This window comes from Mesocricetus auratus, unplaced genomic scaffold (genome assembly GCF_017639785.1).
Source record: "Mesocricetus auratus isolate SY011 unplaced genomic scaffold, BCM_Maur_2.0 Super-Scaffold_100004, whole genome shotgun sequence".
Lineage (NCBI taxonomy): Eukaryota > Metazoa > Chordata > Mammalia > Rodentia > Cricetidae > Mesocricetus > Mesocricetus auratus.
This window is the reverse complement of record NW_024429189.1, coordinates 101,853,964-101,868,340: the sequence shown is the minus strand read 5'-3', so window position 1 is coordinate 101,868,340 and position 14,377 is coordinate 101,853,964. Positions and strand designations below refer to the sequence as shown.

Sequence of the window (14,377 nt, the reverse complement as noted above, 5' to 3'; positions counted from 1 at the left end):
GCTATAATAAAAATTTAAAGGACAGAACTGATGAGCTGTTGCTATGGGGGCAAAGAAATTTCCTTTTTTTTTCTGGTTTATGGAAGATTTTTGTTGGGTCAAGATCAGGGTGATCCTGGTGAACGGTGTCCCCTGCTGGGCAGTCTGATGTTACAGCATTACAAGATGAAGTTGGTTTGCTAGATTAAAAATACCTGAGTCACATATCAGACTAGCTGAAACCAAATCTGTGCAACAGAGTTCTGTGTACTTACACTTTTTAGACAGTTCCAGTTAGTGATAAATACTTGCGGAATATCATTGTATTTTTACTGTCACCAAAAATGATGAGTTTCATACGCAAGGAATGGCCTGAGAAATTGGGTGAGGTACTTATTTGTACTAAACAGAAAGCAAATGAGCCAAGCGGGTACAGACATTCAGGGTTAATTGGTTGCATTTACCTTGGGCTTCTCATCCAGGATCTGCTGGCGGATCTCCTTGTGTTTCTCCACAAGTTTTTCTTGTCTTTTACTTTGGGCTTCCTCTAACTATAAAAAAGTTACCAAAGGAAAAGAGTCATATTAGGAAACCAAAAAAATAAAGCTTTTATACATGTCACAAGAAACAAAACAACAACACAAAAAACCCCAAAGTTTTTCAAGTCCATGGTTTCAATTATTTGGTAATCTGGGAAAGAGTTGTCCTTTGAACCTAGGTGAGGGGAACCCAAAGCAGGGAGGGGTGGTGACTGATGGACACACATTTTGTAAATGTCTGAAATTTTCCATAACACAAATTTTCTAATAACTTAAAGATTGACATAGGTGTGGCCATCACCTCTGTCACTGGTAACAATGAAAGGCTCTTTTGGGAACTCCACTTGGTTTCACATTTTTGGGGGAGAGAGGGTGTGTGTTCCTGACTTGGGCAGTGATTCCTCTCCATTCATTTTTATAGCCCTTTTATTTAGCTCTATTCTCAGTAGCCGGGACTCTGCACTCTTACAGACTATCGCAAAGCAGCTGGATGCTGGTGACAACAACGGGGCACAGGTCTCCTCCCAGCAGTTCACAACGAGCCTGGCAACTGTTCATGTGGCATTTGCAAAGGAGACAGGGTGAACAGACATACCCTCTTGATGTACTGCACCACCTCCTGGATGTAGGAACGGATCATCTCTGTCTTCTCCCTAAATGGAAACGAGCCACAGATCATTAACCAACCCACCGGGGAAGCCCAGACTTCTGTGCCTTTCCTAACACTGTATAGCTGTTGAATGAAAGGTCCAATCTGGAAGTGTGGGCAGGGGTGATGTGTTTCCCCAGGCGTGGGTCTTGTTTTTACTAGATGTTCTCTAAGTTGTCCAACAACTTGAGAAATGAGAATTTACCCATTTCCCAAAAGAGCTCACCTGACTTTTTTTTTCTTAAAGGACCAGAGTGCCCCTGACTGTGAAAACCTTGCAATTGAGATTGCAGGGGTTTGAATGAGCATGGCCCCCATAGGCTCACAGGCTTAGTCACCAGAGAGTGAAAATCTTTCATAGGATTATAAGGATTGGGAGGCGTGGCTTTGTTGGAGTAAGTGTGTCACTGGGGCTGGGATTTGAGGTTTCAAAAGCCCAAGCTTGGGATTCTCTGTCTCCTTATCAACCAGGATATAGCTCTCAGTTGCTGCTCCATCACCTTGAGTGAAGCCATGAATCTGCCATGATGATAATGGACTAACCCTCTAAAACTGTAAGTAAGCCCCACCTTCCTTTTATAAGAGTTGGTCATGGTGTCTCTTCGAAGCAGGAGAACAGTGACTAAGTCAGGGATCATGTGGAAGATTGATTAGCAGAGAAACCTTACTAAAGGGCCTTTGGTTAAGGCACTGGTTATCTAAAAGATAATCAGTTCATCATTCTACTTAAAGAAGAGGCTACTTTCCACTCACTCTTCCATCTGGCTTTTGTCTTTGGACTTGGCTTCTGTTATCTTCTCTTGCCTCTTTTTATCCATTTTCTTCTTTAATTCCTTCTTCTCTCTGAAGTTACAATGGGGGAAAAGTCAGACAAACTGAACAGCAATCTGCATTTCGTGTTTATGTCTATTCAGGCTAAGTGAGAGGGGATGAAGGCTTACTTCTCACAGATCTCCTTGAGCTTCTTTAGCTGGTTGTTCTGACACTCTTCCGCAACATCTGTCAGCTTCTGAATAAGCTGGGAAGAGAAAATTCCAGTTTGGGGTTTTCTAGGATCACAGATACAGGCTCATATCCCTGTCCTTCCCACCCTAAACACTGGCATGTGGAGTTGGACAATCTGCAGGGGACACTGAGCTGCTGTTAGAGTTACCAGAATCTAACTTTGGTAATGAGGACATGGTTTTAAAGGATCACATTATCTGTTTGTGTTTTTTTTTTTAAATAGGAAATCCTGGTTTTCTCCTTTAAGTGAACTGAATTCGCTAGATTGTCATTCCAGTTCCTGCCGCATAGCTCAGTGCAAACATAGCTAGCAGTATGAACATAGGTTTCTACCTCTACTAATTTTATTTATTAATTTTATTATAATTTTATTAATACTAATAAAGAGTATTAATTGGGGGCTGGGGATATAGATTAGGGGTAATAAGCTTTCAATGTATGATTTAGGGCAAGGCTTTACCTTTTCTGAAGCAACATTTTCTTGATTATAAATCAGTTCATTGCTCTGTTTACCTCTGGTAGGTATTATGAAGTTTAAATAAAATAATAGGTGTGACATAATAGAAGTTATAATCAGCAATGTAGTAGAATACTCAGTTTCTGGATACGTATGTATGTATGTATGTAAGTATGTATGTGGTGTTGTTGACTGGATTTGAAGAGGATATCAGTTACCCATCTCAGAAGCTGATGCAGTGTCCTTGCGGGGGTAACTTCAGTTGATGCAAAGAACACCAGAAATGCTTTTCTGTGCTGTTGTTGAAGATTGGGTTGTGGGAATGCAATAACTCTAATGTTTTGCATCCATTTTCTTATCAACCCAAGATGGCAGCAAGTGTGTCTTTGTAGCCTTAGTACTCCACATGTTCTCAACATTCAGTACATGCCCAATGAGTGCTTGTCAATTACATGAAAGTGAATTTTCATGTCAGTCAGTCCTCACTCTTTATTCCATACTATGAGTCTATGGAACCACAGGTGACTGTAGCAACAGACCTCAACCCTTTCACTGGAGCATAAAATATATGGCTTGGACTTTCTTTGAGAGGCCCTGCTGCTATTTCCAATGTGAAGATTTTCTTCCCAAAATCACATAGAGCAAGATGAGCTAACCAGTTTTATATAAGTAATATTTATCATATTAACAAGTGAGTCATCTCTCAGGATCCATGGAGGGACGGTTTTAGAATCCCTAGTGTTTATCTAAATTCAAATTTGGATAATCTCTTCAAATTTAGAACAATGGATGCTTTGTGCTAAATGGTGTAGCACTTGTGTAATATTCACATATCCTTCTGTGTACATTAAATCATTCAGATTGTTTAGAATTTCTAGAATATTCTAAATGCCATAAAATAAACTCAGACAGGCTCTCCAACCTGGGGTCTTCACCTCTGTCGATGCTGCTCTCCACTGTGGTTTCAGAAGTTGTAAAGGAGCCTTGAGTTGGGTGGTGGTGGCACACACCTTTAATCCCAGCACTCGGAGGCAGAGACAGGCGGACCTCTGCTGCCTGGTCTACAGAGTGAGTTCCAGGAGATAGCCAGGACTACAAAAAGAAACCCTGTCTCAAAGAAACACACACACACACACACACACACACACACACACACACACACACACACACACACTTCAGTGGGTTGAACTCTTGCTCTGCTAGCATAAGGACCTGTGCTCTCACATCCAGCATCCATATTAAAAGGCAGGAGTGGCCATTCCAGTCTGTAACCCCAGCATTGACTTCAGAGGCTTAGAGAGATCCATGTTCATTTACGATAAACATGGAAGTTGGAGCATTTGTATGTGAAGTGGATTAGATGTGAGTGGCAATCAAGGAGGATTTGGGCTACAGAATGCCTGTTTCTTCATTCTGAAGAGACTGCTTCAGCATGGCTGCCACAGTTGAGGAAATCAGGCTTCAAGCAGCACCACTTACCACATCATCAATGTGGAAAACCCTGTTGTTTTTTTCCCTAGGGACTCACACAAAGTATTGTCTCACTACTTCCCCCAGAGGACCTCTGTCCTGTTCCATTTGCCCTAAATGTTTCCCAGACATTATTCTGAGATTCTCCACTTTGCTACATCAGATTCACTTGGGGACACTTCTTAAGAATGCAGGTTGCGTTGCCTTGTTCCTGGGTTTATGAGCTGCAGGAATTTGGTGGATGAGCCTGAGAATGAGTATTTCTATAACCTCCTCGGGGAATGCGGATGTTTGGTAGTCACGGGGTACCTTACAGGCACTCATTTGAATTTGACAGCAATCACACTTCCCTTTCTGTGCTTTCATCTCTCATTCACATGCTCCCAGAATATTATATTTTCTGGATTATGTCAACATCTGCTCCATTTCCTGCTTTCACCTTACCTATTACCCTTACTCTTAGTACTTTGACAATTAGCCAAAATGCCACCAAACTAGAGACTTCTGGACTTTCCGTCCACTCAGTTGTAACACTGATTTGAACTTGGGTCCTCAAATATGGCTGTACTGCAGTCCCCTAAGGTTCCCCTGGCTCTCTGTCCTCAGACCCTGTGTTGTTCCCAAATCTTGTTCCCTTTGTTGGCTTCCACTATGTGAGGAACTATTCATTTCAGCCCAAACCTAACAAGTATTGATCAAGCATCTACTTATAGACCTGGCACTATTCTAGACGTCTGGCTGATGACTCATCTAAATTGATCTTGTTATCATGTGTCTTATGACCAGCAGCTCCAGTATGACAAGGACACACATTAGAAATGAAAACTCTCAGGCCCTCCCCTAGACCAATAATTAAGACTCTGTACTTGCTCAAGATTCCTAGGACAAATATTCACCTTGGAATCTGAGACATCCTGTCTGGATTACTGAGGAGGATGCCGACACCATTAAAGAAGCCATATCAATTTGTCTGACCTGTGTCTCAAGGTCTTTGGAACTTTGTATTTTCTTCATTATTTCAAATTCAGCATCCTCATCTCTGTAACCAGGGTGGTTTGGACAGCTCTGGGAAAATACACATAATTCCTGACAGACCATATACCATATCACATGTCCTTAATTTGGTTTGTCTTCTGCCGCCCGCCCCCCCAAATTACTTCCCCTCATGTCTTCTCAACCTGTGGGCAGATCTGAAAACGCATTTCATGTTTTTCTCTGAAATGTCCTGTCTGCATGGGATAAACTCCCTCTGCGCAAATCACATTTCTATCTACCCTCCCAGAACCGTGCACTCTTTTTCTATCTTTTATCTCCTTGCATTCTATTCCTAAACTAGACAAGAGAAATCATAGGTGCTTCATGTCTTTAATTCCAGAAATTTGAAGGCAGAGGATCAGGCATTCAAGGTCAGCCTGGGCATACAGTGAGACTTTGTCTCACAAAACAAAACACAAGGCAAACAAATAAACAAAACAAATGAAGAAAAATGAGTGATTCCCACAGTGCAGTGACCCCTTCTCACTTCCTTCAACCTTACCACCTGTTGTGTTTTTTTGTTTTTTTGTTTTATGAGACAGGGTTTCTCTATATTGTTTTGGAGGCTGTCGGTCCAGCCCGGCCTCGAACTCACAGAGATCCGCCTGCCTCTGCCTCCCAAGTGCTGGGATTAAAGGCGTGCACCACCATCGCCCGGCATTGTGTTTTTTTATTTTGTCAACTTGACATAAACTGGAGTCATGTGGGAAGGGGGAATCCCAGTTGAGGAAATGCCTCTGTCAGCTTTGTCTGTAGGCAAGCTTATAGACCATTTTCTTGATTAATAACTGATGTGAGAAGATCCAGTCCATTGTGGGCAGTGCTGCCCCTGCTCAGTGAAAACCGAGCAAGCAAGGTGGCAGCATTCTACTATGGTATCTGCTTCAGTTCCCTCTTCCGGGTTCCTGCCCTGAGTTCTTGCCTTGACTTCCCTCAATGGGCCCTGACATGAGACATGTAAGTCAAAAAAATATGCCCTTTCTTTTTCCAGTTGCCTTTGGTCAGTGTTTTATCACAGCAATAGAAAGCAAATGAGAACACTGCCTCAATTCTGCTTCAAATACTGGAATTCACCTCGTCTTTCAGTAAGATTTCAAAATCCTCTTTGTTGCTTAACTTATGGCTCATTTCTCAGAATTTTAATTATTTCACAGATTCCTAAATTTTCCTGGTTCACAGAACGTTTATAATTCAGTGATGTTTTGTTCCAGTGACACCTTTAGGCTAAAAAAAAAATTCAAGAGTTGCCATAGGGTCTAAACAACTTAATGCTAGCAATTTGCATAGGATTCCCACAGATGTTCCTGTTTCTATTAATAAAAAACAAAAACAAAAACTAACAGTGTCTCTGTGCCTGAGGGTGCCTTGGCATACATTTTGGGAATTATTACTTTAAATTTCATAAGATGGTTAAACTACTCTCACACAGAAATCTCTTCTTCAATTTCAACAGGAATTACCAGTTTTCTTAGGGGCTTCTCTACCACCTCCTCTCTCAGCATCTAAATGAGCAAGCTGAGGCTTCCTCTCTTTCTTGAGACCAGATTTTTCTTTGTCTCCGACCTCATCACTCAGCTCATAAGTGTACAAGGCCTGTCTAACCCTCTTTGGTAATTTCAACACCCACCAAATCATAGAAGTCTGTAAACTTCTCCATATCACATGGCTTTCTGGTAACAAGAACCCTTTTGCACACGTCTACAAACTGTAGCCTCTACCTTGCAAGCATTTCTTCTCTGTCTGTAGTCTTTCTTTGGCTTTTCTACTCCAGCCCAGATATTTTCCCTTCTTAAATGTCTCCAAGATTTAACTGTCTCCAGATATTTTTCTTGAATTGTAGATTTCTTTTTTGCATTGGCATTCACCATACCTCAATAAGCAAGGCAATAGTTTGTTTCCATGACTGTCTGCACACACCTTTGTGTCCACCCTTCTATACATTATTCAGCACTGTCAGTGATATTCCCATGTGAACAACATAGCAGAAATAAAGATCACACTCATGATTGCAGAGCTACCTTGGATTATATTGCTCTGTCTCAACAATTTTTATTTCTATTTGAAGTTTGTTTAATTAAGTTCCCGGTGGCAATATGAGCTTTATCACAAATGTGTTAGTAGTGCCTGGAGATGAGGTGGTATTTGTGCATATGCAGTGGGACTCTCTCCTACTCCATCAAGAGAAGACTTGGGCCCATCCTTGCTTTCTCACCCAGGGAAAGTGGGAGCAATCATATGAGGGCTACAGGAACTACAAGAGGTTGTTTCTGGGTAGATCTCTGTCAATGCCCTTCCTTAGATTTCCACAATACTTCTTACATGATTGTATCCTGTTTATTTTTCCTAGTATATATTATTATTCATGTTAGTATGGTGTTAAGTTTCTAACTCTTGCAATCTGGATAAATCTAGCAAAAACAAACGAACAACAATAACAACAGGAAACCCTAAAAATTATACACTGCTCCCTAAATAAGATGAAGAATTTGAGTTTTGGCCTTAAGTTTTCACTACATGAGATGCGGACACATGACTCTGAAGACTGGTTTTCATAGTAACAGAAGCAATTTTAAGTACTAACTTTTTAAACACTAACCTAAGAAATGAGCCAACGTGCATATGGTAATCTAGAATTCTGCAAATGATACTTAATTTTAACTTCGGATATAATTTCTCTTTCCACAGAGCACGCATCCTTTTTTACTTTGTTTGTTTACTATTCATGGCAATTCCCAGATAAACATCTAAACAGTTTAAAGAACCAAAACAAAAACCAAACAAACAAACAAATAAAAAAACTAAAGCCCTGGAGAATAGAATTTCACAATTGTTTTCAACTCTGAACTAAATTTCAATTGGTTTAGTCACTTGAAGAAGGGAAAAATTTTCCACCAAAGAAAATAATTCCCTGATGCTTAATCAAAGAGGATAAAAAATGTGTGGATGGAATTATATTTGTAGTCTTGATGAGAAGGGTGGTTTTGGGGAAAGTACAACCGCTCGGGGTCAACATACAGCTCCTTCCTCTTTCACTAGCTCCCTGAGAAGTGTTGTCTTCTTCATCAGGTTATGAGGAGTGTCAAAGCCCCTTTAGTGAGTTTTCACTGTGAACCTGTCAACTTCTACAAAGAAGGAATTTATAGTGTATGTATGTTAATTATTTAGTGATCCAAAGACCAAACACAACATGACAATTTAGAGACATGGTAGATGTTTACTCTGGGGTGTCTTGGCCCCTGAAGTTGAGAAATCGTCATCCCTGTATGCAACAATTCCTTGCTGAACATCTATGGCATCACATACAGTCTGATTGTGAGTAAAGCCCTGTTCACAGAGAGATGACTTTTTCCATTAATTTTGTTTTTTTCTCAAAGAAGTAAGTTTTGGATGAAAAGGCAGCCATCTTGATTATTCTTTAAGATAGTCTTTTATACTTATATGATCATTATTTATTTTTATTTTCTGTAACTAAGGTTACTTTATATGTACTTACTTGAACATAACTATTTTGGTGCCATTTATTTATTGCAGTTCTCAAGATCAAAACCAGGTACTCATACATGACAAGCAAGTACTCTACCACTGAACTAGACCTAGACCCTCAGTTTGAACTTAAAGATTACATAATCCTTAGATTAAATTTCTCTTATTCCAGAAAGAAACTGAAAATCTAGCCAACACTCCTATTCACTCAAGAGAATTTCCTCCAATGAACTCCTAACATTTTAAGTTATTCTTCACTCTAAAATTATGCCACAGTAAATGCTTGCTTCAGCTTTTGGGAGATATGAATGGAAACAGCATAATATGCTTCCTTAAAGACATGTCTGTTACCCTTCTGCAAGGCTATAAAACTACACACCAGTAAATTTGACATAAAAAGCTGTAGTCTGCTTTGTAGCCTAAGTGACACACGATGGGTTGTGTCATTGTAGCTCTTTGGGCCTTATGATTTTGAAAGCGACTATGGACACTTACTTCAGAATAAATGAAATAAATACTAGTTGCTTAAAATAACTGTAATTGCAAATAGATGTTTTCAGATAATTAGCACTACGAGTCTGACTAAAGGAGATAACATTTGCCTTGTTTGTAACTTTCTTATAAATCATGGGTTCTACGGTCCATTTGGAAGGCAGGCCAAGAGGAGCTGCCCATGGAGATAAACACCATGTCAGTCCTCTTATAAATGCAAAACATATCATTTCAGCATCCTCCATTTTCCAGATGAAATGCAGTAAGCCCTACAATTCTAGGAAGCTGAAACTAAAAAGCCAGTCAGGCGGGTTCTATTTTAGAATTTTTCTTACACCAGTATGTCTTCTTTCCCAAGATGCTCAATGTTGACACAAACAAAAGCTGTTCCCTGATTTGCCTTTGGGTTTTGTTGTTCAGTGATGTTTTTTGTAATCTTTCCTAAACAGTCATTAGCACCATTAAAATACATCAAGACAATATACATTATGTACAAAAAAAAGCAAAACCAAGGTTGAAAAAACTGTTGCCTTAAACAAAACATCCTAATTATTATTTTAATATCTATGGAAGGCATGTCATTCCTACATTCTAGATATAAGAGAAACTGGAGAAACTAACATTTTAGTCAAAGGAGACTTTCTAGGAATTCTTGTATGAACCTCTTGTTTTAGAAATGGTGATAGAAACAACAAAGTGGTAAGATAGTTTTATCAAAAGCTACATATGTGAAAACACAAGTCATTTTTCTATTTCTCCAGCCTTGAAAATTATCTTTGATAAAGAATTATTATCATATTCTAGCCACTTGGTTAAATTTCCATAAACTTTTCAGCTAAATCTATCATGCGAACTGTAAGGGATGTGCACACATTGTGTTTTCCAAAATTAGCTCTGATTCTATCCCTTTTCCTGCATTCACACTTTGCATTGTGATTTTCACCTACTCAAAACAAAACAGAGTCTATTGCTCTAACCTTTGTCAATTTATATGACTTGACTTAACCAGCACAATAAAAAAGAAGTTAAGAACTCTTGATAGACTGTCCATAGATAGTACGTAGCTAGTAAAGAACCAGGGGAGATGAGAGGAACTTCAAAGGAAGAGTAAATAGTACAGTGTTACAAAGATTTGATGGGCAAACTAAAATAAGAGGGTAAGATGGAAATGGGGATGGAAGGACAGGGTAGAGTAGGGAATATGGGGACAGTCAACTAACATTAAAAGCCATATGGACATCTATTATACTTGAAGCTTCCTAAATACATATACATATTTATGGAATTTAAATTGAGACACCATATAATGGGGGGAATAATGCTCCAACTAGACATCTTATGCCAACAAGTAAAACCTCCTGTACCAAGAATGAGTTACAACTTGTTGATTGGCCAAAGGGATCCCATAGACCCCACCCCCAAACATCACAGGCTATAGTTAAGGCTATTAGATATGGTCCACAACCTCATAGTTAGGCCTCATTACTGAGGATACAACTTACTCATGTCATTGATCATGGAGAAACTGAGCTGGTGCCAAATTAGTTAGTAACTTTACCCCTACTGATTAGCATTCATGGCACTGGAAGGTAATTGCATGGTATCAAAGGAGAAAACTAATTGATAGCACCCAGCTTCAAGCCACATAGTTTGTATATATACTAGTACAATAGTGGCACTAATGTTATCGGAGTAATCAACCACTTTTGATTAGATATAAGGCCTATCTTATGAGATGGAACACATACCTGACACATCAAGTGTCCAAGACCCTGAAACTAGATAGATTATAGGCCCTATCTGAAAATCTACTATTATTCTGCTAAAGGAATATAGAAAAAAAGACTACTAATGATACAATGCTATACACCTATAGATCACAACATCACTTAACTCTCAACAGATAAGCTTCTTCTTGCAGTACATGGTAATTAACACAGAGATCCATAACTGAACAATGAAGAGAATGAAGCTTTGGACCACTCAGCCCTAAATAGCATCCATGTCTTTGTCAAATCCCTCTCCTCAAGGCTTATGGATCTATGTAAAAAAGGAGGTAGGAAGAGTGTGAGAGTCATTGTGGTGGATGACTCCAAGAAAGAGTGTCTTCTTGACATAACAGGATGGATACACATGTGATATCAGTTGGTGAAGACTGTGACAACATACACAAGACCTTCACAGGTTCAAACCAAACAAAAGTCCAGCATTGAGAATTGGAAGTGGACACAAAGTCCCACCTCTAACCAAGAAACTATTTGCAGTTGCTACCTACTGGGAAAGGGAAAGGAATGGTTCCATGCCCAGGAGTAGTTGGACAGGACAAAATACACTCCATTTTCTTGTGTGTGCACTTTTTGTTTTGCCTTGGTCTGTTTTTGTCTTATTGGGTTTTTTGTTTGCTTTGATTTTGTTTTTGGAGTTTGGGAGGCTTTTTTTTTGAGACAGTTTTATGGGTTAGGTAGTGGGTAGGACCCTGAAGAAGTTAAGGGAGGGAAAAGAATATGTTCAAAATATATTACATGAAAAAACATTTAAATAAAATTATAAATAAATGTATAACCTAGTTTCTAAGTAGAAAAAAAGGAGATAATTCAATTAGTATTTAAAGGACCTAGCAAAGAAGCCACCCCTAAGGATACATGGATTTGTCTGGGAAGGGGAAATAGAAGAGGTCTCCTTGGTAGACTGGGGGCAGGCTGGGATGGGAACTTGAGGCATTGGGTTGGTAGGGTTTATGGAGGGGAAAGTAATGAAAGAGAAATCTTGATGGGGGGTATTTTGGAGTCAGGTAGAAACCTGGTGAAGGGAAACTCCTACTAATCTGTAAGAATGACTCCAGCTAAGACTCCTAGCAGTAATGATTAGGTAGCCTGGATTGGCCAACTCCTGAAAATCAGATTGCTAACTACCCCAATTGTTATCAGAGAACCATCATCCAGTGATTGATGGAAATAGATGCAGAGATCCATAGCCAAGTACTGGGTCCAGCTTGGGGAATCCATTGAAGAGAGAGAGGAAGGATTGTATGAGCCGGGGGAAGGGGGATCAAGATCATCACAAGGGAACCCACAGAGACAACTAAACTGGGCTCATAGGAGCTCACAAACATCTGGGGAGCTGCATAGGATGAATGTAGATCTTTTATATATGTGTAACAGTTGTGTAGCCTGATCTCCTTGTAAGATTCTTAGTGGTGAAAGCAGGGCCTGTTGTTAAATGCTGTGGCTGGCTTCCAGGGCCCTTATGCCTCCTACTGGGTTGCCTTGCCCAATTTTAGTACAGGGGGAGGAGCTTGGTCCTGCCTCAGCTTGTTATGCCATGCTTTGTTGAAGTTCATGGGAGGCCTGACCCTTTTGGAGGAGGGATGGATTGGGGAGGGCCGGGGGAGGTTGAAGCACGGATTGGGAGGAGAGGAGGTAGGAGGAACTGTAGCCTGGATGTAAAGTAAATGAATAAATTTAATTAATAAAAAAATTAGAAAACTCCCCAAAGCCCAAAACCAAACATACCAAATGACCCAGCCCTAGGAAGGTAGGTCATTTTCCTTCTCAGATTTCCTGCCTCCTTGTACAGCTCTTTGGAACCTCTCTGAGGTCTATGGTGAGTTGGCATACCTTTTCTGAGCCCTGGCACAGACAAGTGTAACTAGTCCTTTTTCTTTACCTCTATTTTTCAGTTTTGGGTTCTGGCTGCCTCTGTGGGTTATTATTCTTCCCAGCTGCAGCAGGAGGTCAATAATGACAACACATTCATGTTTGGGGTACAGACTTCCGAGCCAATTCATATAACATACAAAATAAAGTTGTTTAATTAAATACAGTATTCTATGCACTATTTTCTTATTCTTCTCTATAGTGCAATGAACTGATAATCACTCTTACCTTAACTGAACAGATGAGAATTTTGAAACTCATTGGCCACATATCAACTCAGTGGGCAGAAATGCCCTGCAATGGAGTATTTGACTCTAACCCCTGCATCATCATTGCCTGTGAGCTATTTCATTCATAGCTGGTAGAAATCACTCAGAGTTCTGGGTTGAAAACGCATTTTTTGATACCCTGGGATTTGTAGGCAATTGGCAGACTCAGGACAGTGGGTACTAATGTTGATTTGGGGTCTTGGAATAGTGGTTAGTATGACAGACATGAGGCTGTGTACAAAGTTAAGAAGAAATGGATGGGTAGAATACATGTGAGGAGCGGGGATTACAGGTTAGTTCTTGTCTAGTATTTGTGAGGCTAAGATTCAATTCCCAGCACTGAAAGAAGAGGGGAGAAGAAAGAACAGGAAGTGGTGGGCCAGGCATTCTGTGATTGAGAAACAAACCTATCAGCACCATCACAAAACCATAAACATCCCCAGCACTCAGTGGTGGGAGCTTTAGTTTTGAATGTGATACTAGGGGTTAAGTACTGACAGTTACTGCAAACCATAATATGGAAGGAACTCCATTTCCTTTTAAAAGCAAAACCTCATGAGGGTTATAGAACACAACTCTAATCCTGTTACCTGGGAAGCAGGGGCAGGTGGATCTTTGTGAGTTGGAGGACAGTCTAATCTACATAGCAAGATCTAGGCCAGCCACATCTACAGGTCTACAGGACCAAAATTCAGTTCTCAGCACCGATAACATGTGGCTCACAATTGCCTGTAACTCCAGTTCCAAAAGATAGGATACTCTCTTCAGATCTCCACGGGCAAACACACATATGTGGTATACCCTCACACAGTCAAATAAAATAAAAATAAATCTTTCTTTTTAAGTTTAAAGCTCCTCCAAGTGACATAGAGAAAACACAAGGTTCACCCCATGGCTGTTGCAGAATACATTATCATTTGGAACCAATCACCCAGAGATCTAGTCCTTCCTAGGAGCTAGGGTTTTTAGGTAGTATAAACAAACCTAATTGAGAAACTCTGGGGCTTACAAACTTGAGTGGGTGGGGGAGTTTCCATCTGTGTTTTAACACACCTATACAAAAACAACATTTCTTTCTACTGTAAATACCAGCAGGCAACCCCAGCAGTGACATAGTCTGTCATGATAGAAAGATGTCATCCATTCAGCTCACTGATCAAGTTATGAAGGGCACAGTGTTTCTGATTTTACTTAAAGTAAAACTTAGGCTGACTCTAAGACATAATAAATTTGAACAAAGATAGATATTTATTGTCTTCAGAATCATGCCTCTTCAACTTGAGTATTTGCCAAGTCTCCAAGGACTCAGTTGAAATACAATTCATGCATGATACAGCAGATCT

The 14,377-nt window shown here is 40.0% G+C and overlaps 1 protein-coding gene across 3 annotated transcripts in view; it reads right to left on the bottom strand.

The window, feature by feature from the left end:
• Nucleotides 1-14,377, bottom strand: part of Plcb1 (phospholipase C beta 1) — a 667,876-nt gene that overhangs the window by 81,943 nt on the left and 571,556 nt on the right. For all 3 annotated transcript variants that reach the window (XM_040746354.1, XM_040746355.1, XM_040746356.1), the window contains 4 exons: nucleotides 2,109-2,185; nucleotides 1,921-2,010; nucleotides 1,114-1,171; nucleotides 444-530 (listed from right to left, as the gene is read on the bottom strand). In XM_040746354.1, the coding sequence (XP_040602288.1) occupies nucleotides 444-530; nucleotides 1,114-1,171; nucleotides 1,921-2,010; nucleotides 2,109-2,185 (312 nt within the window). The remainder of the gene's footprint in view (nucleotides 1-443; nucleotides 531-1,113; nucleotides 1,172-1,920; nucleotides 2,011-2,108; nucleotides 2,186-14,377) is intronic.